General features: G+C 39.6%; 1 protein-coding gene across 1 annotated transcript in view; it reads right to left on the bottom strand.

Annotated features, from left to right (window-relative positions):
• Positions 1-984: 984 nt before the first annotated feature.
• SGO2 (shugoshin 2) overlaps positions 985-25516 on the bottom strand; it is a 40457-nt gene continuing 15925 nt past the window's right edge. Inside the window, exons 6-9 of the mRNA XM_062189725.1 lie at positions 18542-18774; positions 13288-16179; positions 12441-12591; positions 985-1576 (exon numbers count right to left, since the gene is read on the bottom strand). Of these exons, the coding sequence (XP_062045709.1) occupies positions 1561-1576; positions 12441-12591; positions 13288-16179; positions 18542-18774 (3292 nt within the window). The 3' untranslated portion in view covers positions 985-1560. The remainder of the gene's footprint in view (positions 1577-12440; positions 12592-13287; positions 16180-18541; positions 18775-25516) is intronic.

Below are 25516 nucleotides of genomic sequence, written 5' to 3'. Positions count from 1 at the left end.
CTCTCCTGGTCTCTAAAGAGTATTGTATTGGGCATAAAGACACACAGACTAGTAGAAGACAACAGAAAGAGTAAGTTTAAATATACATGGAAAGACAATATACAAAGGTGGCATTTCGAAACAGTAATGGAAAACATGAATTTTTGATGGTTATTTGGAAGAAGGCAAAAATAATGCATTCATACTTCACACGATATGATAGAACAAATTCCTTGTGAACCAGAAATCTAAATGTAAAAACAATATGAAATATGGGTAAATGTTTATAACCTGGGAGAGGAAAATTACAGGACCAAATTCCACTAACAGTAAAAGGTTGATAAATTTCACTTTTATAAAATGAAAAATAACTTGGTGTGTGAAGGGAAAAAAAACTTACAGAAAGGAGAAAAAAATAAATAGGAACAAAATTATAATAGCAGAGAATAGATGGAAGGTCCAAAGTCTTAAATAATAGCTCAGGACAGTGACAAAGAGTGTCACGGTGCCATGCCCTCTCCCACCCCCCTCCAGCTTCCAATTCCACTGACTTGATGTGGGGGCTCTCCTACTTCAGCACACTGTACCCCTACATGAGTCTCTCAAAGGGTGACCCTAAAATAAGCTGCCCTCAAATTACCTGCAGTATTTATTCAAAATGCAGATCTGTGGGCCTACTCCTTCATGGTCAGATGTTGTCTAAGATCTTCCATCTCGTGAGAATACAACTTGATCAGTGATTTGAGTATGGCAAACTGTGTCTTGACATGAGACACAATAGGATTCATTACTTCTTACTGGGATAGATGACCTTCAAAATAAAGTTGTAAAAACCAAACTCAAAAGAGCCTGAAATGCTCATCCCCTTCCTCAAGGCATCAGACTCCATGTCCCAGCGGCAACACATGACACCTCACAACTACTTCTCCAAGTAGAAGAATGGAGAGAGAAAACTGGCCAGGGCAGGAGGCACCTTGTAAAACCTTTTAAAGTTTTTATTTATTTATTTGAAAGGTGGAGTTATTGAGAGGCAGAGGCAGAGCCAGAGAGACAGGTCTTCCACCCGCTGGTTTACTCCCCAAATGGCCGCAATGGTTGGAGCTGCGCCGATCCAAAGCCAGGAGCTTCTTCCAGGTCTCTCATGCAGGTGCAGGCCTCTGCAGACGGTGGCTTTACCCACTGTGCCATAACACCAGCCCCTCACATATATATTTGTTCAAAAACAAAGCAAAACAAGATAGTTTGGTATGCAAGATAACCAAAGCAAAGGTACTGATTAATACATTTATTTGGTTAAAAGGTTAATAGCTATTGTTGGGCTAAAGGGTGTGAGAAAGACTTAAATGAGAAGGTAGATAACTTATAGGATGATGGAAAGGATCTTTAAAGTTTATTATTATTATTACAAAACAGTATTTTATACACATATATTTATAAACATAAGAATGGATAAATCAACAATCCATGAAAAGGCCAAAAACAACAAAACACTTTCCATCAAGTGTTTCATCTTCCTTGTCATATTTCTGTTCTGACTCATGCCGAGAATTCAGAAAAAACACAGAATCCACAAATCACATCTCATCTTCTCATCTTCCTGCAAAGTAGAATAAAAGGGAAATTAACAATGATAACAGTTCAAAAGTAATGCTTTCACTGTGAAGGATGGAGACAAAAACTGCCACTGCATCATACCAATAGAAAAGTAGTTTCCTTAAGCCAAAGGCTTTGCCGCACATTCAAAATACTCTGATAGATTTATAAACAAGGCTTAAGAAAAATTAACCAACATAATTTCATACATTACATGTTTTACCACATATTTCCTTGTTATTATAAACTTTAGCACATACATAATATATGAAAATGTATAATTGAAAATAATAAAAAAATGCTCATATGCCTGGCACCAAGGTTAAGAAATGAAAGCCCTTCCTATGCACAGCTTCTTCTCGCCCAAGAAGGAAGCACCACTCTGAATCGCATTAATCACTCCTTTGCTTTTCCTCGGTGTTAACCACCTGTGTATTCCACTCCTAAAAGTATACTGTGTGGCTTTATCTACATTTGACTTTTTTTTTTTTTAAGATTTATTTACATATTTGAAAAGCAGGGCTACACACACACAGAGAGAGAGAGAGAGAGAGAGAGAGAGAGAGAGAAACATCTTCCATCTGCTGATTCACTCCCCAAATGGCCGCAAAAGTCAGAGCTGGGCTGATCCAAAGTCAGTAGCCAGGAGCTTCCTCTGGGTCTCCCACATGGGTGCAGAGGCCCAAGCACTTGGTCCATCTTCAGTTGCCTTCCCAGGTGCATTAGCAGGGAGCTGGATCAGAAGTGGAGCAGCCAGGTCTCCAACGGGTACCCATACGGGATGTGGTGTTACAGTGCAGGCCTCTACATTTTGCTTTGTAACAAAGGAATCATACTGTGGAAGTGCTTTTTGGTGACTGGCTTTTTCCATTGAATGTCTTTATTCACATTCATTTCATTTTCAGTACCCGGTTCTTTTTTTTTTTTTTTTTTTTTAATGATTTATTTATTTACTTGAAAGCCAAGAGTTACACTGAGAAAGAAGGAAAGGCAGAGAGAGACAGACAGACAAACAGACAGAGACTGAGAGGTCTTCCACCTTCTGGTTCACTCCCCAGTTGGCTGCAATGGCTGGAGCTGTGCCAATCCGAAGCCAGAAGCCTCTTCTGGGTCTCCCACAAGTGTGCAGGGGCCCAAGGACTTGAGCCATCTTCCTCTGCTTTCCCAGCAGAGAGCTGGATCAGAAGTGGAGCAGCCAGGACTCGAATGGGCACCCATATGAGATGCTGAAACTGCAGGTGGCGGCTTTACTCACTGCGCCACAGCGCCGGCCCCTGTACCTGATTCTGACACTGATATGTCTGCTGGTTGGTACCTAGTTCCCTTGTGCGTGTAGTGTTTTTCCTTGCTGTGAGCCATCCATGTTCACTTCCTTTGGAACTTTAGCTGTGGAAGATATGTTGAGGCAGGAGAGGAAAGAGGGCTCCTCTAGAAAATATCTACATTTGAACCTGACAGGCAGCAGGGGCACAATTTACGGACAGCTGATACTCACTCTTCAGCTTGGTGGGTCTGTGCTTCCAGTCTAGCTGCAGTCTGCACGGGGCCCTGATTTTGGTTATGAATTGTCGAGTTTTGGGTTTTTTTTTTCTCTTAAATTCAGCACCAGAATTCTCTCCTGGGGCTGATAAAGCTAGTGGGAAGGTTATTTTTAGTTTGCTGCTCTACTGAGAGAGTAGCTCAACTTTATTGAAGGGGATCTACTATCAGACTTTTCATTTTAGCTAAACCCTGGGATTTGTCTTCTGTCCCCAGCCTCATAAACCTGTGAATCCAGTGCTTAGGTCTGCCCAGTTAGACAAATGCCCTCAGGCAAAAGCCCACAGGCTCCCCTTACCTCTCTGGGTTCTTGGTCTCATTTAGTTTCTGTTCTGAGCTTTTCTTACTTTCCTCTTAGCTAACAGATATATTCAAGATAATTTTGTTTTGAAGTATTTTACATGGTAATTTTTTTTTTCTCAAGTTAGTTGGCTGATCCATAGCACCTAGCCTAGCACATCATGTTGCAAGAAGTGGTGCTGTATTTATTCTTTACATTGTATGTGTGTGATTGTGTTTGGAAATACATGCACATGGTCCCAACTCTAAAAGGTATAAAGGCTAGATGGAGAACAGAGACCATTCCCTGTTCTGAGCCAATAGGATACCACTGGGTAACTAGAATTAGCTGGTGGAAAACTTAAAAACAAAAATCTTAAAAAAAGCATTCAGTACAAATATTGAGATAGTCGGCTGCCATTTTTCTTTTTTGAATTGGAAATGGCATGCAGCGGTATGTCATAGCTTCCAGTAGCCCCACAAGAGTAGGCCCTGACTGAAGGTGCTTGTTTATATGAAGTGATCACCACAGGTACTGAGGATAGGAATGGCAGGAGTTATCAGGAAGATCCCAAAGGAGGGCATTTTTAATAGTAAAAACCATAATCTATAATAAATATAAAATAATAATTATGATATTTATGTATCAAATAGCAAGGCAACTACTTCCTAAAACAAAAACTACAGGAGATACATGGAGACACAGAACTACAAAGCAGATTTTAATACAAGAGGCTTAGTGTAAGATGGATCAAGTGAACAAAATAAAGATACAGAAGACAGGATAAATCATACAGAATATATAGAGTGCTACATCCTGATAATACAGGAAACATATTTTTCTCAAGTGTTCACAGAATAGTTACAAAAACTAACCATATATTAGGTCACAAGAAAATATCTGTAACTTCCATCATGCAGACACATCTTTCTCCCTCTCACACACATATACACTGTCTCTAATCACATGTGCTAAATTCAGAATTTATGCACAAAAACAAAAAACAGGTAGACCCATCTCCTGGAAATTAAAAAACCTCATATCAACTCTTGAATAAAGAGAAAAATTAAAATATCAGTATGTATTAGCAGATAATGACATAGTTAAAAAACTATATATTAGAATCTATTATATTTTCATAAAATATTTATCAAAAGAAAATTAATTGTACTTAATACTTTAGCTCATATAAGTGAAAGAATAAAAATAATAAATTGAATGCCCAACCCTAAAACATTAAAAGATAAAAAGTAATTCAAAAGAAAAAAGAAAATAATAGAGCAGGAATTAATGAAACAGAGAACAGAAAAACAGTAGCCAAATAATAAATCAAAGTCCAATTTTTTTTTGCAAAAAATAAGACAAACTACTATGTAATTTGATCAAGAAATAAAAGAGGGCAAAAATATTTAAAAATTTAAATGTGAAGTAATCATTTAAAGAAAAGTTATTTACAATTAAATTACATGCTCAATCAGAAAAACATTTACAGAGTTTTATGCAAATAAGTCTGAAAATCTAGATGAATAACTTCCTACAGAAATACAAATAATCAAAACTGCCCCCATTATAGCAAAAAAGCCTAAACAAACAAAACAGAATAAAAGTTATTAAGGAACAACTCCTCAGCAAAGCCATCAAATCCAGATGGCTTTAAAAGGGGAATCCTGCCAAACTTTCAAAGACCAGATAGACCTAGGACTCTATGTTTTACTTCAGGACACTACAAAGGAAGAACTTCTTGATTACTTTGTGAAGTGAGTATTAATACTGACATGCCAGATAAAGGCAATTCAAACAAGGAAAACTATCAACCCGTTTCCATAATGAATATTGACATAAATATTCTAAACAAAATATTTCAGTAAACAAAATCTAGTAACATATTAGGAAAACACACCATGACCAAGTGGGATTTATTTCAGGAATGCAAGGTTGATTCAATATTAGAAAGCCTACTGTCATATACACGTTAATAAATCTAAGGAAATTAAGCATATGATTACCTCCATAGATGTAGAAAATGCCTTTGGACAAAATCTAATACATAGGTGTGATAGAAAACACTCAACAGGCACTGAGGGACACTTTCTCAATATGATAAATTTTATATTTTTGTATGTATATTTGTGTTGTGTATATATATATACACACACATGTATGTCTCTATATACATATACATATATTTAACCTAAAGCCAGTACACTGTTTAATGGATAGGCAACAGAAGTATTAGACACTAAAATCAAGAAAAGAGCAAGAAGGCCTGCTATTCCTGCTATTATCAACACTATACTTGAAATATTAGCCAATGTAATTAGATAAGAGATCAATTAGAAGTATATAAATGGGCAAAGGGAAAGTAAAACTATCACTATTTTCAGATGGCATCAAAGTATACCTGGAAAACTCCAGAGAACCAATGAGATAGAGAAGAATTCAGATAAATAACAAAATAAGCTTACACAAAATTCAACAGCTTTCATTACACACATACCAAACATTCAGCATGACTTACATATATTTACACTTCCACTTACAATAGCAACAAAGAATAAATATTTACAAATAAATTTAACAAAAAATGTGTAAAACCTATATGAGGAAAATTTGAAAACATTTCTAAAAGGCATAAAAGAAGACTTGAACAAACAGAAAGACATCTTCTGTTCTTGGCTAGAATAAGTCAGTATTATAAAGATTAATTCACTACTTAAATGTATAAATTCAATGTAACCTCAATAAGAGTAATATGCTTGACCTGTGGTTTTTAACTCGGGCTGATTTTGCCTTCCAAGTGATATTTTGCCAAATCTGAAGGTTTATTTTTTACTATTTTTAAAAATTTTTATTTATTTGTTTTTTTTGACAGGCAGAGTTAGTGAGAGAGAGACAGAGACAGAGAGAAAGGTCTTCCTTTTTCTGTTGGTTCACCCCCCTAAGTGGCTGCTACGACTGGCACACTGCGCCGATCCGAAGCCAGGAGCCAGGTGCTTCCTCCTGGTCTCCCATGCGGGTGCAGGGCCCAAGCACTTGGACCATCCTCCACTGCCTTCCTGGGCCACAGCAGAGAGCTAGACCGGAAGAGGAGCAACCGGGACAGAGCAATCCGGAGCCCCAACTGGGACTAGAACCCGGGGTGCCGGCGCTGCAGGTGGAGGATTAGCCTAGTGAGCCGCAGCGCTGGCCTGGAGTTTTTTTTGTTTTTTGTTTTTAAAGATTTATTTATTTATTTGAAATGCAGAAACATTTTTTTAAAATGTTTATTTTCATTTACTGCTGATTCACTCCCAAAATGCCCACAACAGCCAGGGCTGGACCAGGCCCAATCTAGAAGCCTGGACTCCATCTGAGTTTCCTACATGGGTTGCAGGGGCCATCATCTGCTCTCTCCCGAGATGCATTAGTGGATCAGAAGTGGAATAGCTAGGACTCAAACCCACATTCCGAAATGGGATGAGGGCATCCCCAGCAGTGATTTGGCCCTGTGAGGCCAGAGCCCACCCTGGAGACAGTTCTGCTTGTTACAAGCAAGGGCATGCTGCTGACATCCAGCAGGTGGCAGGCAGCGAGGCCACTGAATGTTCTACAGTGCATGGAGTTGCCCCCCACAAAGAAGATCTAAATTAGATCCAAAAAGTTAAAAGTGCCATGGGTATGAAACTGTAATCTAGAGGAATAAATGCTAAAGCTAATGCAGGAAAACAGATATTCAAGAATCACCAGGGAAACAGTGAAAAAGAAAAATGTAGTTCTAAAAGACATCAAAACAAACTATAAAGCCTCTGTAAGAAAGTAGACCATTGTGATAGAATAAAAAGTTTACAATTAGATCCCCCCAAAATACATATAAAATTTAGTATATGCAAAAAGACTCAAGATCCTGGGCTAAAAATGAATTTAAAATAAGCTGAAAAAAAAAAATACTTACTGGCAACATATAGTATAAAGGGCTAATATCCCTAATATACAAATAATTCTTATTATCCGAGAGATAAAGGACCAAAAATTCAACTGAAATTTAAGAAAGACATAAACAAACCAAAAAATGATATAATGGCCCACAAACAAATCAGAAAAATATTTAAACTCATAGAGAAATGAAAATTAAATAACACTGAGAAACCATTTCTTACTATGCACAAATTAAAAACTGTGACAATATATTCTGTTGATGAGGCTAGAGGAACACAATGTTTTTTAACACACTGTTGATGGAATATGTATTATTGGTATAATGTAAAACAAGCAATAACAAATTAACCTAACCAAACTACAGATGAATAATACAACTACACTGAAGAAGATATGGAAGAAGAAAACTAACCTAACACAAAAAGAACTGTACCCAGATGTTATAACCTAGTTATGAAACATGTTTCTCATAGGAATATGTATCAACAATTCTAAAGTTACTTTACGTGTATGCTAGAACTTAATAAAATAAGTAAATATTTTATAATCAGAACCACTGTTGGAGAAAGAAATTACAAATAAGCAAAGGAGGAAGGCTAAAACGAATGCTGTGGAAACAGACGGGAATCACAGATATTATTATAGATTCACGGTTTTTACTATAGAGAAATGTAAAAGTGTATGTCCAGGTCAGTGTCGTGGTGTAGCGGGTAAAACTGTCGCCCGCAAAACTGGCATCCCACAGGGGCACCCGTTTATGTCCTGGCTGCTCCACTTCCAATCCAGCTCCCAGCTAATGGCCTGGAGAAGCAGTGGAAAATGGCCCAAGTGCCTGGTTCTTGTCACCCACACGGGAGACAGAATGGAGTTCTTCACTCCTGACTCCAGCCTGGCCCAGCCCTGGCCATTGTGGCCATTTTGGGTGTGAACTAGAGGATGAAAGATCTCTCTCTGTAACTCTGTCAAACAAATCAACAAATCTTTAAAAAACAACATATGTCTAAGTGGGTTACTATATGTATATATGTTTTCTAGTTGTCTATTGAGAGGGCCTAATGGCAACCATACCTGTGGTGGACAGATTCTAAGAAGGCACCCCCTAAAACCTCAGCCTGGGGCCGGCACTGTGACGTAGCAAGTAAAGACTCTACCTGCAGTGCTGGCATCCCATATGGGCACTGGTTCGAGTCCTGGCTGCTCCACTTCCAATCCAGCTCTCTGCTATGACCTGGGAAAACAGAAGATGGCCCAAGTCCTTGGGCCCCTGCACTGGCGTGGGAGATCCAGAAGAAGCTCCTGGCTTCAGACTGGCCCAGCTCTGGCCATTGCAGCCACTTAAGGAGTGAACCAGAGGATGAAAGACTTCTCTCTCTCTCTCTCTCTCTGCCTCTCTGTAACTCTCAAATAAATAAATCTTTAAAAAACAAAACAACAACAACAATAAAAAAACCTCAGCTTGCTGTTTTCGCGCCCTTGTTATGTCCCCTAACCTGCAGGAAGGCAGGAGCTGTAACTTGTGCCTAACAGATTATGACAAAGGTGATGGGAGAGCTCGCTGCTGAGGGACAGCACTTGTCATTCCACACGCCGCCTTCTTCCTAGCAGATTAGCCCTAGAGGCACTCCCATAACTGGCTTTGAAGTAGGTGGTCTTGTTGGGAGGGAGGCACATGTGGCAAGGAGCTGTGAACAGCAAGAAGCCGAGGCCTCCTCTCCGACAACCACAGAGAAACCAATCCTGTGTGACTTCAGAAGCAGGATGTCTGCCGGTAGACTCTCCGAATGACAATCCGCCTGGAGGACATCCCGACTGCAGCGTTGAGAGACCCTAAGAGGAGACTCCCCTAAGTCTTGCCCAATTCCTGGGCCACAGAAACTGAGACACAATAAACATGTGCTGTTTGAAGCCGCTAGGTTGATGGTAATATTGTTGTGCAGCAACAGATAACTACTACAGCACAGCAGAAGCTATGCAGTGCCAGATCTTGGTTTTTAACAAGTTCTCAAATCAAGGAAACTGGGCTTCCTGAAGAAGCGGCTGATTCTGGAGCTAGGACAGGAGAAACACTAAGAAGAGCTGGGAATATCTTGTGTACCAGAAAGTGAGGGAGTACTCGCTCACTGAAAGGAGACAGGAGCCGATCCGAAGGAATTCCCAATACCTAAAGCTGGAATGGGGCCGCTGCTGTGGTGCAGTGGATTCAGCTGCCACCTGTGATGCTGGCATCCTGTTCCAGAGTGCTAGTTCAAGTCCTGGCTGCTCTGCTTCCAACCCAGCTCCCTGCTAATGTGCCTGGGAAAGCAGCAGAAGATGGCCCAAGTGCTTGGGTCACCCTGCCACCCACATGGAAGACTTGGGTGGAGTTCCAGGCTCCTGGCTTCAGCTTGAACCAGCCCCAGCCATCTTGGCCATTTGGGGAGTGAACAGCAGATGGAAGATCTGTTTCTGCCTTTCAAATAAATGCAATCTTTTACAAAATAAAGCTGAAATAACTTGAACAATGGAAAAAAGATCAACAGTATTGCATTTTCACCTACAGAATAAAATAGAGCCCATACTGATATAAATAATAGAATGCTCTTCCTTATAGAAGAATTCCAATTAATGTTGAAGGAAAGATGAAAGCAGAAAGTCAATATTGATCAAACACCACAGAAATAACTGTTGCAGGAAAGATCAACTCATGCATGCTAAATTTAGTGAGTGAAAGCTTAAGGAATAGGATCCATAGACTAAAAATTTCTCCCCCAATGTTCATTAAGTAAAAAGGAAAAGATAGTAACTTTACAGTGAATAAACCTAGCAGACATCATGGTAATGCAGTAATTAAGGTTAACCCTGCGGAATATGATACAATGACTTGATGAATCCTTGATATGAGGCAACGAGAATATCTTATTTCTTTGGAATTCTTGCCCAGCACAACCACATTATGATTATGAAGAGACATTAGACAAACTCAAACTGAGGAATGTTTTATAAAATAACTGACTAGCATTGTTCAGTGGGGTCAAAGGCACGAGAGAAAAAGGAATGGCACAGGTTTGAGGAGGCTAATGAGAAACAAAAACTAAATCTAAGATGGAACCCTGGACAGGACCCCAAGAAACAACAGGATATTAGTGACAGTCTATCGCTTAGTTAATATTATTCTGCCAATGCTAATTTTCCACTTTTGATAAATGTACTGTAGGTATATAAGATATGAAAATTAGGGAAATCTCAATAATGAGCATTGATGGGGCCAGCACTGTGGTGTAGCAGGTTAAGCTGCCATCTACAGTGCCAGCATTGAGTTTGGGCACCGGTTTGATTCCCAGCTGTTCCACTTTCTGTCCAGCTCTCAGCTAATGCACCTGGGAAGGCAGCGGAGGAAGGTCCAAGAGCTTGGGCCCCAGTACCCATGTGGGAGACCCAGATGAAGCTCCTGGCTCCAGCCTGGTCGTTGCAGCCATTTGGGGAGTGAAATAGTGGATGGAAGATCTTTCTCTTTCTCTCTCTCTGTCTTTCCCTCTCTCACTGTAATTCTGACTTTCAAATAAATAAATAAATATTTAAAAAGCAGAGTGGGATGCTGATCAACCTCTATACTATTTTTGCAACTTTCCTGTAAATCTAAAACTAGTTCAAGATAAAGAGCTTAACTTGTTAGTCAATAAAAAGACAACTCAGCTGATCAAAAGGTAAAAGATTAACAGGCATTTCTCCAAGGAAGACAAACAGAAATGGCCAATAAGCACATGAGAAAATGCTCAACACCATTAGCATTAGGGAACCGCAGATCAAAACCAAAACAGATAGCACTTCACACCCTCTGGGATGGATAGAATGAAAAAGTCAATAACAAGCGTTGGTGAGGTGAAGAGAAATAGGAAACCTCATAGACAGCTATGAGAATATGGTGGGAATATGAAACAGTCCTGCAGTTCCTCAATTTATTAAAGACAGAGATACCATACTAGTATGACCCTCCTTATATGCTTTTGTATATTCCACTCCCACATATATACCTAAGAAGAATGGAAAATTTACTGTGCAAAAAATTACTTGTGATTTTTTCATTGTAGTATTATTAATAGCCAAAAAAGGGCAACAATCCAAATGCCCATCAGCAGTTGAATAAGCAAAATTATGTGAGATATATAGATATATACATAAATATATGCACTGGAATATTATTAGTCAAAAAGAGGAATGAATTATTGACAGATACAAGAGCATGGATGACTTTGAAAACATTATACCAATGAAAGAAGTCTCAAAGATTGCATATTAAATGATTCCTTTGATATGAAACACCTAGAACAGTGAAATATGTAGAGAAAGGAAACAGATGAGTGGTTGCCTAGGACTCGGAGGCTGGAGGGCAAAGCTAAACGATATAGCATAGGATTTCTTCTTGAAGTGAAGAAATGTTCTGGCCAACGCTATGGCGCAGCAAGTGCACCAGTTCAAGTCCCAGCTGCTCCACTTCTGATCCAGCTCTCTGCTATGGCCTGGGAAAGCAGTGGAAGATGGCCCAAGTCCTTGGGTCCCTGCACCCATGTGGGAGACCCAGAGGAAGTTCTTGGCTCCTGGCTTCAGATCGGCTCAGCTCTAGCTGTTGCAGCCAACTGGGGAGTGAACCAGCAGATAGAAGACACCTCTCTCTCTCTCTCTCTTTCTCTCTCTGTCTCTCTGTGTTTGTGTGTATAACTCTGACTTTCAAATAAAATAAATCAATCTTACCAAAAAAAGTTCTAAAATTATTATGATGGTTGCATGTATCTATGAATATACTAAATACCCCTGAATTATACCCTTTAAATGGGTGAAATGTATGGCATATCACAATAAAGAGAGATATGCAATATTTCAATAAAGCTGTTTTTTTAAAGAAAGCGCTTGATCCTTTATTTCACTCTGTATTTCTTTGTTCACCCACCCTTGCATTACTGCCATCTGCTGGTTACTGATTTAAAATAAATGCCTGTTCAATGAATACATTTCTTCAGATCTACCCAGATCTGCCATGGTTGTTACACGTCAACAAGGTTTTACTAATATTCAGATGTGATCAGATTCTAATTCAGGTGGGATGCTTCTTAAAAGCATGCATTTTATAATAGCATCCTGAACGCAGGGAAATACTTACCCTCTGAGACTTGGCTCTTTTAAAGAGAGAGGAGCACATTTCCTCCTTCGGCTTGGCAGCTCTGAGGACAGATCTTCTAACACATTTTCAGATTTAGCAGTGTCATATGAAACGAAACTTGTATTTGTCAAGTCCTGTAACGTTCTAGCACCTGGGAAAAATATTTTTCACAGTTATTTATGGAAGTCTATACAGAGATATGGAAATAGACAGGGGATTTAAAATGGTTTACAAATCACTGCCTGCAGGTTTTAAAACTTAGCAATTTGAGAGGAAAAGAGGCTTAAAATTTGAAACAAACCATCAAAGAAGCCTCTGATATTTTATTCTGAAATAAAATATAGGCTGATACAAATTCTTCATGGTTCAACAGAATCACACAAATTACTGCATTTATTCAACATGTATCCCACTACTCCTCCCTCAGAAAGGCACCATGAGTGCAGAAAGATAGCTCAACAGTCCTCAAACACAACCTAAACTCTAAAAGCAGATGCAGTTGTTTTATAATAAAAATTTTCCAGGAACTATTTGATTTTTTTGAATTGTTTTTGCCTCAAACTTTTAATTCCATGTTCCATGAACTTTCTGAAGCACCCTCATATCAGACAACTTTGCGGTAAAGCCAGATCAATTTTTTATCATAAATGTTCAAGATATTCTTACAGTTATTCTCCCAAAGTAGTAAACTTCCTTTAAATTCCTTAATGCTATTTCTAGATTACATTACACCACTATATGCTGTTTAAAAATCCACAAAATTATTAGTTATAACAGGAAATGCTTTACTGGCTACGTAAAATATATTTAGACTTCTAAAACTTGATTGCTTTGGCTATTGACCTACCTATTCCTGATTTTTTCGTTGTCTGATCCTCCTTAAATTTCATCTCTTTCACCTTCTCATGCACATCATTATTTACTTGAAAACCTGGTGAGCTTTCCAGGGCAAAATTTTCTTTTATTATCAGAGTTTTAGTAGAAGAAATACCCAAAGGTGTAGAATCCTCATGAACAATGCGAAAGGAAGAATCTTTTATGTTAGGTGAATAAATCTGAGAAAAAGATTTAAACACCTTTGTGCAAAAGTCTGGCTTATTTCTGACCATTTTCTCATTCTCCAAATAGTTTTCCTTATCAGCTGGTTCACAGTCAACTGACTTGCCTTGAACAGAGTCAAGTATTAACCCCATCACCTCATGGCCATCTGGAGAAGGAACTACGAAGGTCTTTCTTTTCTTTGATTTGGAAGTCCCTTTATTTAGTTTTTTCACCTTGCACTCTCCTTCTGTTATCCTCTCTGCAAAGGAAGTCTCTCTTTTTTTACTCAGAGGTGCTGAACTTCTGTTCTCACTATTATGTTGTTCAATTTGGTTTCCAACAACAGCATCTGCTTCATTAATGTTTTGCAAATGAAATTCTGAGGAGGGAGAGGTCTGTGAAGACTCTGTTGACTCCACAGTAGGTTTATTCTTATCTCTTGTCAAAATGTTCTTTGCTTTGCCTGATTGTTTCCTACATTTGTTAACTAGTTTGTATGGATCTAAAATTTGATGACTATTTTCCTTTTCATTACTGTTTATTTCCATAGAGTGTCCACTGTTCGTGTCCTGATGGTCAAGTCTCTGTTTAGACTTATTTATTTTAAAGTCAAGGTCTTTTACATAGCTTTTTTGAGCATGCACATCTTTATCATTACCCTCATATATTCTGTTCATTTCAGAAATTATCATCTTCCGATTTTCTTTCTGCCTAAGCTGCTTATTTATTTTTGATTCATTTTGCTCAGCAGGTTGCCTATCAGTGGCATGCTTTTCCAAATCCAAAATATTCTGGGTCTCATGGTCACATAAATTTCCATTATCTTTGGTGGGAGGATCAGCTGTTTGAAATTCATCTGTGACTTGAACATTTCCAGAAATGGTTTCTTTATCCTTTTGGGTTGGAGAAAAGCTGTTACCCTTTCCTGGGTCATGCACATGTTCTCCATCATTTTCCTGCGTTTGGTTCATTGTAGAAATAATTTCTGTTTTTCGATATACCTTTTGTCTAAGCTTCTTAACTATTTTTGAATCATTTTGACAAGCAGATCGCATAGCATGGGCATGCTCTGTCACCCTCTCATAATCACAAAGGTTTCCACTAGCTTTGGTAGGAAGAGCAGATGTTTGAAATTCATTTGGGTCTTCCAGGTTTCCAGGGATGATCTCTTTATCCTTGTGGGTTGGGAAGAAATAATTATCCTTTTCTAGGCAATGCACACTTTTGTCATTATTTAAATGATCTACTTCAGAAATTATTTCTGTCCTCCGATTTACTTTCTGCCTAAGCTTCTTATTAACTTTAGATTCGTTTTGCTGAACAGGGTACATGTCGCTGATCTGCTTTTGCAAATCCAATGCATTCTGGGTTTTATATTCATATAGATTTCCATTGTCCCTAATGAGAACAGCAGGTATGTGAAACTGTTTTGAAACTTCTAGATTCCTGGAGATGGATTCTTTATTGTCTTGGGTTTGAAAGAAAAAGTTACCATTTTCTAGGCTGTTCAAATCTTTATCATTCTCATGTATTTGGTTTCTTTCAGAAATTATTTCTGTCTTCCGACTTACTTTACGTCCAAGTTTATTCATTTTTGACTCATTTTGCTGAGCAGGCTGCATATCAGTGACACACTTTTCTAAATCCAACATATTCTGGGTCTCATAATCACCTACATTTCCATTATCTTTGGTGGAGACACATGCTGCTTCAAATTCATTTGTGCCTTCTAGGTTTTTGGAAATGGCTTCTTTATCCTTTTGCTTTGGGAATGCGTTACCTTTTTCTACCTTAAGAATCACAAATGTCTGTCTAGAAGCTTTACTTTTAGTACAAGTTACAGAATTCTGACCCATAAATTTACTCTCCTGCAGGAATTGATCTGAACTTTGAGAGAAAGAGTATATTTCCTCTTCTCCATTTGTTACATGTGTTCTTTTCTTCTTTTTATTACACTGTGTATTTTGTCTGTCATCTGGGTTGAAGTTATTAGGGAGGGTTATTTCCTGCAGTGTGTTCACTTGAGCCAGCTGCTCAGTACCGAAGGTAAAATGTGGGTCTTGGGAATTCCTTTGGCCATCCAGGACAACAGATCTTCTTTTTGGTCTGTTTTCAATCTTTTCCTCAATATCCACATCTGAACTATTTCTACGTTTTCTCTTTGATCTTTCTTGGTTTTTTTCAAAGCTTGGATCTTTCACTTTTCTGAAAGGTTTCATTTGACAATCTTCCGTGTTTTTATTACTTTTATTTTTGGTGCCTGTTGAGACTGTAACAATTTTGCTGACTTCACTAGTAGTTAATTCCATGTCAGCATCATACACTGTTTTCTGCAGTTGAAAGTCATTATTATCCTGGACTTGACTCACACACTCTGCATTAGGTTCCCTTGCAGATTCAGATGGTAAGCAAGGAAGACATGGTCTAGTTCTTTGTGTGTTAATACTTGCTTCATGAGTGTCATCATTTATATCCTTCTTCAGATTTAATTCTGGAGTTGAAATGCATTGTTCATCTAAATGTGCTGCACAAGGAGTGTCTACAGAAAGGCTGACTGACCCCCGTGATGACCCACGCTTCTTCCTTTCCGTCACGTTACTAGGAGATTGTTTATCTCTTCTGTTGTCAATTGACGCGATATTTCTCATCCCACTTGTTAGAGAACTCTTGAAATTTTGGTCTGAGGAAGAACAACTTTCTATAAAATAAAGGAAAATGAAATTCATGAAATAAGTAAAAAGTTACTTTAAACAAATTAGATTAGAAATAAGCTGTTTCGGGGCCAGCGCTAAGCCACAGCCTGCAGTGCCAGCATCCCATATGGGCGCTGATTCGAGTCCCGGCTGCTCCACTTCTGATTCAGCTCTCTGCTATGGCCTGGGAAAGCAGTAGAAGATGAACCCAGAATTAGCTACTGGCTCCTGGCTTCAGATCGGCCCAACTTTGGCCATTGCAGTCATCTGGGGAATGAACTAGTGAATGGAAGACCTCTCTCTCTCTCTCTCTCTGCCTCTTCTTCTCTCTGTGTAACTCTGACTTTCAAGTAAATAAATAAATCTTTAAAAAAAAAAAAATAAGCTGTTTCACAGAAAGGCTTTTTTTTTTTTTTTTTTGGACAGGCAGAGTTAGACAGTGAGAGAGAGAGAGACAGAGAAACGGTCTTCCTTTTAGAAAGGATTTCTAACGACCTATTTTGTTCAGATCTCACATTACTAAGAATCTATGCTGATGAAAATTAGAAATGATCAGAGTATTCCTAAATCACATTACACATTTCTATCTATAGAAAATGTATACTATAATGGGCTGGTGCTGTGGCATAGATTAAGCCTCCACCTATAGTGCCAGCATCCATATGGGCAGTCTGGCCTGCTCCACTTCCTATCCAGCTCTTTGCTAATGTGCCTAGGAAAGCAGCAGAGGAAGGCCCAAGTACTTAGGCCCCTATACCCAAGTGAGAGACCTGGAAGAAGCTCCTAGTTCCTGGCTTCGGACTGGCCTAGGCCCAGCCATTGTCACCATTTGGGGAATGAACCAGCAAATGGAAGATCTCTCTCTCTCTCTCTTTCTCCTTCTCTCTCTGTATCTCTGCCTTTCAAATAAATAAATAACTCCTAAAAAAAAAAAAAAATGTATACTCAGACTCTGCCTGAGCCCCAACCCTAGAATAGAGTACAACCAAACAGTCGAGTCATTAACATGTATTTGTAGAGTAGAAGAAGGCTAGCAGGTGAACCTATAACTTTGAAAAGGACTACTATCAAAAGCCTACTAGATAATATAGCTAACATTTATATAACTCATGTGTATGTATGCACGTATACACATGAACTCACACAAGTTTTCAAAAAGGACTAGTGATTCTAAATTCTAAATTCAATTTAGTTGTGGTTACATACTCCTATGTGACAATCTATGACAAATTACATAAGCACAGCAGGCTGTACCATAGGAGTATCATTGAAGAATACCATGTAAATAAAAATGTGTCTTTTTTTTTTTGGGGGGGAGGGGGCTTGGTCATTAACCAGGATCAAATTTTCACTAACTGGTTATAATTATACCTATCTACGCCCTTCCCCAAGGTTCATTATCTATGAAAGGAGAGGGCAAAACTAACTAAAATAAATGGTATCTTTCAATTCACAAGTTAGCATACCAAGACAAGCTCTTTAAGACCACTTGTTATTTTTCAAAGATTTTATTTATTTGAAAGGCAGAGGAGAGAGAGAGAGAGAGAGAGAGAGAGAGATCTTTTACCAGTTGGTTCACTCCCCAGATGGCCATGATGGAGTTGAGCCAGACAGAAGTCAGGAGCCTGAAATTTCATGAAGGTCTCCCCATGTGAGTGGCAGAGCCCCAAGCACTTGGGTCATCTTCTGCTGCTTTTTTAGGCACATTAACAGGGAGCTGGATCAGAAGTGGAGCAGCTGGGACTCAAACCTGTGCTCATACAAGAAGCTGGCATCATAGGTAGCAGTTTAACCCACCTCACAGAACATTGGCCCCAGGCCCACACATTTTTAAATGCTGCTTCCAGAGTAACAGTATGAACTACTGTGGGCCTGACAGTGGTGAGAATATTTAGTTTTAAGTTAAAATTTTTATTAGTAGTTTAAATGGCATAAGTTAGCTGTAACAGGCAGCTTATTAACTATTTGTACATCATTATCCTCAAGAAAATTTTTCCTTTTAAGATTTACTTAATTATTTGAAAGTCAAAGTCAGAGAAGGAGGGAGAGTCAGAGAGAGCTCTTCCGTTCGCTGCTTCACTCCCCAGATGGCTGCAATGGCCAGTACTGGGTTAAGCCGAAGCCAGAAGCCTCATTCAGGTTCCCACATGGGTAGCAGGGGCCCAAACACTTGGGCCACCTTCCGCCTCTTTCCCAGGCCACTAGCAGGGAGCTGGATTGGAAGTGGAGCAGCTGGGATGTGAACCAATGCCCATATAGGATGCCAATGTTGCAGGCGAGGGCTCTAACTGCTATACCACAATGTCAGCCCCCTGAATGCTACTATTTAATACTGACACTCAAAACAAATTTTTAAAACAATCTCACCTTTGGGAAGTATATCCACAATAGGAGAAAAATGTCTTGGGTCATCTAAATCATACACATTCTGATTATTTTCTTTCTGAAGTAACTCTTCCAAATTATACTGAATTGATAAAGATTGCCTTGTTGATACTGAAGAGGGAATATCAGGTGGTGTCTTTGATATAACAGACTTATTACTCTGCATTTTCTCTTTATCATCACCATCATCATCATCATTTGAAGTTAACGGAACTCTAAAGGTAAGTGGGAATGAAATGAGGAATTTGCATTTTACAAAAATGATTTTAAAACTTGCATGGGTACTTCATGTTGTATTCCATTTAAGATTCAAGCACAAAACCACTCTGGTACCTTTTCATGTCCAGTGAAGGCACTCAGGGTAAGGAAACAAGTAGCTTTTAGTAATACAGAACACAGAGTGAGAGAATAATGCTGTTTATCCCCATGGCTGTAGTGGCTCCAAAAGACAAGAACTCGTATAGTCACCAGTTAAGCTACTGGAAGACAACTACTAATGAAATGAATAAAAATCCAAACATACTTAATAATCATGTATAATATGCATACTTTTCCTATAATTAGTCTTATCAAATATCTGAAATTCTTCCTTTGATTTCTAATAAGTTTAATTTTATAATGGAACTTCAAAAAGTTTGTGGAAAACCAATTAAAATATTTATTTTGGTATAAAATATTTTGAAATCCATGCATAATTTTTCATAATATGCACTCCACTTGAACTTTGTGAAGACCCTTTGATGCACATAGTTGTGTACGTAATAATAATTAGTTGCTTCCAAGAGGTATCCATGTAAACCAGAGGTGGGGAATCTTTTATCTCCCAAGAGCCACTTGCATATTTATAGCAAATGATCCTGCTCTAGATTTCTTGAATTTTGAGTCCTGCCTTGCAGTTGCTTTGGCAGGGCCAGACCAAATGACTTCTCAGGCCTTACACACCTGCAGCCCAGACGCTCCTCACCCAATTGTAAACTAAAGCCATATGTCTAGGGTAGTAAAAAAGACAGAAATTCACAAAAATAATTTAATAAATGGACATCCTTGAACTCAAAGAATGAGGAGTAATATCCTCCCAACAATATTTTGCCTTGCACCCCAAATAAATCATTTTAAAATAATTTATTGGGAGAAAAATGTCAAAAATGTAAAGACAATTACTAGTATAATATCCACTCGAAAGAAACTTCTACACACTTATGGAAACAAGTTAACAAAAATAAACAGGGTTTTGCTTCTGGTAATGACCAAACAGTGACTATCAAACCAATCCTACCAGAAATGATGAATGTAAATAATGGACACAATATTTAAAAAACAAACACTAGAAGTCAATGGAGAGAGAAAGAGATGCTAGGAGGATGGGGCTTGGAAGAAGGGGGAATTTCCCAGTGTTTTCGGCCTCAGTCGGTCCCACATCCAAAATAAGAAGCCCCGTCTCATGAGGTTAAGGTCGGAATTCAGGGCGACTGCAGCAGCTATAAAGTGACAGGAGGGTATACCAGACCAAAGAGGTAGAGGAAGCGGCCCCAAATTTGTGCACGAATGCTTCACAAATCTCTAGCTGGCTTCTGAGGAAGAAACAGCTGCTCAGTTAAGGATTGAAAAAAAAAAAAAAAAAACACTGAAATGAGACAAGATGTTGCTCATCACAGGCAGCAAGATATTTAGGTTCAGACAAGTTACTGCCTACTAAAATTAAAATATCAAAACCCTTTGGAGAAACACAACAGAATCCAGATTTTCTACAAGGCAGAATTCAAAATGTCCAGATATGATTCAATATTATTCAACATATGAAGCACCATGGAAACATGGTTAAAGCTGAGGGGAAATGATAGTCCACAGAGAATGATCTTGATCTATAAGTGACCAATAAGTACAAGAAAAGTACTTGACATCACTGGTCATCAGAGAAATACAAAAAAAAAAAAAAACATAATGAGATACCACTTCATACTTACCAGGATGGCTAGAATCAAAAGGATACATTTCAAACTGGTACCCTAATACTTGCTGTATTACATAAAATAGTGTAACATCATAGGAAAACAATTTGGCAGTTTCTCCAAAAGTTAAAGAAAATTACGATACGACCCAGCAATTCCACTCCTAGTCATATATTCACGAAAATTGAAAGTACATGCATACATACAATTTTGTATATGTTTACAGCAGCATTATTCCTAATAGCCAAAAAGCAGAGGAAGGTTTTCAAGATGGTAGAATAGGAACGTAGCTTACTGCCCTAATCTAGGGGAAGATAAAAAAAAAAAAAAAGTGGAGAGTGCATCTAAGGAAAAAGGGAGAAAACTGCAGAGGAAGCTCCATGCAAATTTGAGTGACACTGTGGACCTCAATGGAGGGTGCTGATGTGCAAAACCCAAGACCCCAGCAGCTGAGAGCCTCTGCAACAGCCTTGGATGAGCTGAGACCAGACTGCAGCAGCCCAAGTGACTGGTGATAAAGCTGTGGAAAGAGCATGGCGTGTGTCTGGCTTGGAGCCCTGTGGGGGACAGTGTACCTGCCAACCTAGAGGGAAAAAAAAGGTGGGGGGAAGTACGTTTTTCTCTCCCTGACCACCCGGCACTGGCTTCCTGATAACAGCCAAGAGAGGGCAGGTGCCATTTTGGAACATATGTAACAGCTGTGCCCAGCTACCTGCAGAGGAGAGACGCCTAGACTGGCTGGGAGAATTGACAGGGGGCAGGTGCTACTGTCTGTGGGAGCCTCGTGTGCTGGGACTGTGAAAACACTTTATCTGCATGGGAGGGCGCAGAGCGTGGTTGGCTCCACACGCTCAGGGCTCCCAGATTTCCTGGTGAGGGTCATTGCTGTGGGATCCATGCTCACAGTAAGGACTGCATGGATCCTTTCTGTGGTTCTGGTGGTGGCATGGATGAATACTGTACCCACTAGGGCTGTGCCCAGCCATTGATCTCCTTGGAGGAGAAGAGGTGGGCATGAGACTATGCCAACAGACCTGAAGAAACCGCCTCTCTGATTAAAAAAGTTTTTTTTTTTTTCCCCCAGAAAGAGGAGAGGCAGAGAGAGAGAGAGAGAGAGAGAGGTCTTCCATCTGCTGGTTCACTCCCCAATTGGCTGCAATGGCCAGAGCTGTGCAGATCTGAAGCCAAGAGCTTCCCCAGGGTCTCCCACGTGGGTGCAGGTGCCCAAGGGCTTGAGCCATCTTCTACTGCTTTCTGAGGATATAGCAGAGAGCTGGATTGGAAATAGAACAGCCGGGACATGAACCAGCACCCATATGGGATGTTGGCACTGTAGGCAGTGGCTTTACCCACTATGCCACAGTGCCGGCCCCCCAAAAAAGAATTTACCACACCCAACTTGGGTGTCACCTTGGACACTCCCCTCACCCTGGAGCACTGAACAGAGCTTCCTGACCACAAACAGCACATGTTTCTGGGTATTCACTCAAAAAGCAGATACTCCACTAATCTGCAAAGGCATAGTCCAAAGATAAATGGCATCACAGGGAAGAAAAAAGAAAACAATAATGCCGGCACCACGGCTCAATAGGCTAATCCTCCTGCGGTGCCGGCACCCCGGGGTTCTAGTCCCGGTTGGGGTGCCGGATTCTGTCCCGGTTGCTCTTCTTCCAGGCCAGCTCTCTGCTGTGGCCCGGGAGTGCAATGGAGGATGGCCCAGGTCCTTGGGCCTTGCACCCACATGGGAGACCAGGAGAAGCCGCCTGGCTCCTGGCTTCGGGTCAGTGCAGTGCACCGGCCGCAGCGCGCTGGCCGTGGAGGCCATTGGGAGTGAACCAACGGAAAAAAGGAAGACCTTTCTCTCTGTCTCTCTCACTGTCCATTCTGCCTGTCAAAAAACAAACAAACAAAAAACAATAACAACTAATCTCCACAAATGACTAAAGAACCTACAGCATTTCAAGAAACAAGAATACAGAAAGCATGACATCCCTAAAAGAACATAACACTTCAATACTAGAATGAAGATAAAGATTGGAGAAATGCAAGAAACAAAAAATTATCATAGGATTACTTAGAAGTAAGCAGAAGCAAACAAAACTTCACTTAAAAACACAATCAAACTTTTAGGAAGGCAAGTTCACGTTCAATTTCCTTGTCTATATGAAATACGTGTATACGTGATTGACAGTCAATGTGTTTTTGAAAAAGATCCAAGGACCAGAAAGACAACAAAATTTACTATTTTAATCCTATAGCAATTAAAATGTAGTGGTATTAAGTGGTAATGGTATACATAATAGGTCCATCAATGTAACAAAGTAGAATGAACAAAAAGTGACATACATAATAGATATGAAAAGTTGTTTTACTGTAACAGGAGTCACTGTGCACCTACTCCCCATGTAGGACCTCTGTCCTTAATGTGTTGTACTATGTGAATTAATGGTAAAACTACTACTCAAACAGTACTCTATACTTTGTGTGTCTTGGTGGGTTCAGTCTGTTGAAATCTTTACTTAGTATACACTAAGTTGATCTTCTGTGTATAAAGATAATTGAAAATGAATCTTGATGTGAATGGGATGGAAAAGGGAGTGGGAGATGGGATGGTTGCGGGTGAGAGGGAGGTTATGGGGGGAAAATCCACTTTAATCCAAAAGCTGTACTTTGGAAATTTATATTTCTTAAATAAAAGTTGAAAAAAAGAGTTGTTTTACTATGGTACAGATGGTATTTAAATATATAGTACACTTAAATAAAAGCATAAGTTATATAATAAAATGAACACTAAAAAGACATGAAGATTTCAGTCAATGCTATTAATTCATCAAGTCATTTCATCTCTTTAGGCCTCAATGACTATCCTTTAGTAAGACAGATTGAAAATAGGGTGCTGTCTATGACTTATAATCAAATTAATCAAGAGGTAAAAATTTTAGACAGCGGGAAAATAGCAAAACTAGAAGCTAATTTTAAAGCTTGGGGCAATATGCAAGACAGAAAAAGGTAGAAACAGATTCAAATTTGCCTAGAAAGACACATGAGGCCAAAAGCGACCAGGAAGAAAATAATGAAAAATGGCAGGATATTACAGAAGGACTTGGTTACTGCATGAAGGTTAAGTCTCCTCGGAGTCCCAGAGACACAACCTATAGTATGACACCACGGACCATCTCATTCCCTCCTTAGGCGACAACTGTAGGTTAATAAAGCCTGAATATGTACAATGCACACAAAAGCTGCACTGATTATGTTACATAAAATCTCTGCAACTCTCAATCAGTAGTAATTCAAGCCCATACAACCGAGTCCACATGTGCATCTCTCCTCTCAAGCGACTGTGGAAAATCAAAGTTGGAAACTGAATTCTACCAGATCCTCTTTCTTTAAAAAAAAAAAAAAACAAAAAAAACAAAAAAAAAACTTATTTCAGAATAGCTTTAAATTTACAAAACAAACATTGTGAAGTAGTGCTAGGTAGAAGGTTAGAAATTAGCCCATGTGTGTGAGTGGGCCCTAAGGAAAACAAAGCACCTGCAGAAAGGAACGAAGCAGCTTCTAGCAGCCTGAGAAGCACACCTGGGGAGTAGCCCAGTATTTCACACTGCAAAGTCCTGTTCCTACCCCAATAACTTTACAGCTGGTCCTGTTACAGGGGAGCCTAAGCCAAAATTAATATTTTGGGGTCCTTGCCACGAAGCAGACAACCTGGTAAGGTTTGAGATTTATTTAGAGAGAGAAACACACAGGAATGTGAGTGCCTTATTAAAGGAGAGTGGGTTAGAAAGATTAAACAGGAAGCTCCATACTAAAATCTTAGGGGGCAGGCCAGGGGCAGGCAGAAGGGCCAGGAGCCATGGCAAAAATGGACAGGCTCAGTGAGCTCCAGACCTCTTATTCACTTCCAAAAGGAGAATGGTTACAGTCTGACTGGCAGGTGGATGGATACAGGTGAGATAAGGTAGGGGCAAGGGTGGGCATGGTATTTAGTTTATGAGCCTAATCTTACCTCCCTGATTGCGTACCTTATCAGTCCCAGTCTTTTCGCAAGGAAGGACTCCAGGAGAATCTTCTCTGCCCAGCCCCAAGTGGGAAATGTGGCCTGATAACATTGGGTAATAAAACCTCACAGCCCTCTCCCAAGGAAGGCATCCTACAGGAATCTCCTTCGCCGGGTGCCAGGTGGGCTACCCAGTCTGACAATACTGGATAACAAAACCTTGGGAGAAATTTTATCAACTGCACGTTCAGCAAACCCTTTGTCCAGGAAAGATGGGAGAAGGGGAAAGAAAAACGGCAGGAAGAACTGGACCCCATCCCCTTATAAGCCCCAGTCTGAATACAGACTGTGCTCTCGTCCTGTCCTGAGATGCACACCTGGCCTAGCAGGTATATTTCAGCTCAGCTCTCTCTCTTGAGATGCCCAGATGGCCTAGCAGCATATTTTTCTCAGCTCAGCTCTCTCAGTTCTTTGCTGAGACACCTGCCTGGTTTGTCAGGTGAACTCCCTTCTTCAAACTACGTAATCCTGCTTATCCCGGTCTGAATGGTTGGGTACTCTTTTTCACATCCCATCTGGAGAAGTGCCCATCTGTCTGACATGTGCCCTACCACATTAAACCTTGCTATTTTGCTTACCACTACTGCGTTATGCCTGAATTCCTTCTTGTGCAAAGACAAGAAACTTTATTCCACTCTTCTCCACTAAGGGTGGTATAACAGAGTTCCCATATATCCCACACCAAGCTTCCCCTATTATTAGCATATTGGTATGATGTATTTGTCACAATCAATATACCACATTCAGCTTCCCCTCTTATTAACATCTCATCACATTTTACAACTGCAGTGTCATAATGTAATGTTGACTGGTGTTATGTTAAAAATAAATTTATTATTTATGCTAAATGTTTCTGTATGTTTCAAGGAAGCAAACCAAATAAAAGCTATTCATAGTCCAATGTACCTTCTTCTAGCGTAGAAGTTTAATAGTCAATATTTAACC

Source organism: Lepus europaeus, chromosome 1, assembly GCF_033115175.1.
Source record: "Lepus europaeus isolate LE1 chromosome 1, mLepTim1.pri, whole genome shotgun sequence".
Lineage (NCBI taxonomy): Eukaryota > Metazoa > Chordata > Mammalia > Lagomorpha > Leporidae > Lepus > Lepus europaeus.
Note: the sequence above shows the minus strand (reverse complement) of the source record. Positions and strands in the feature narration are given on the sequence as shown.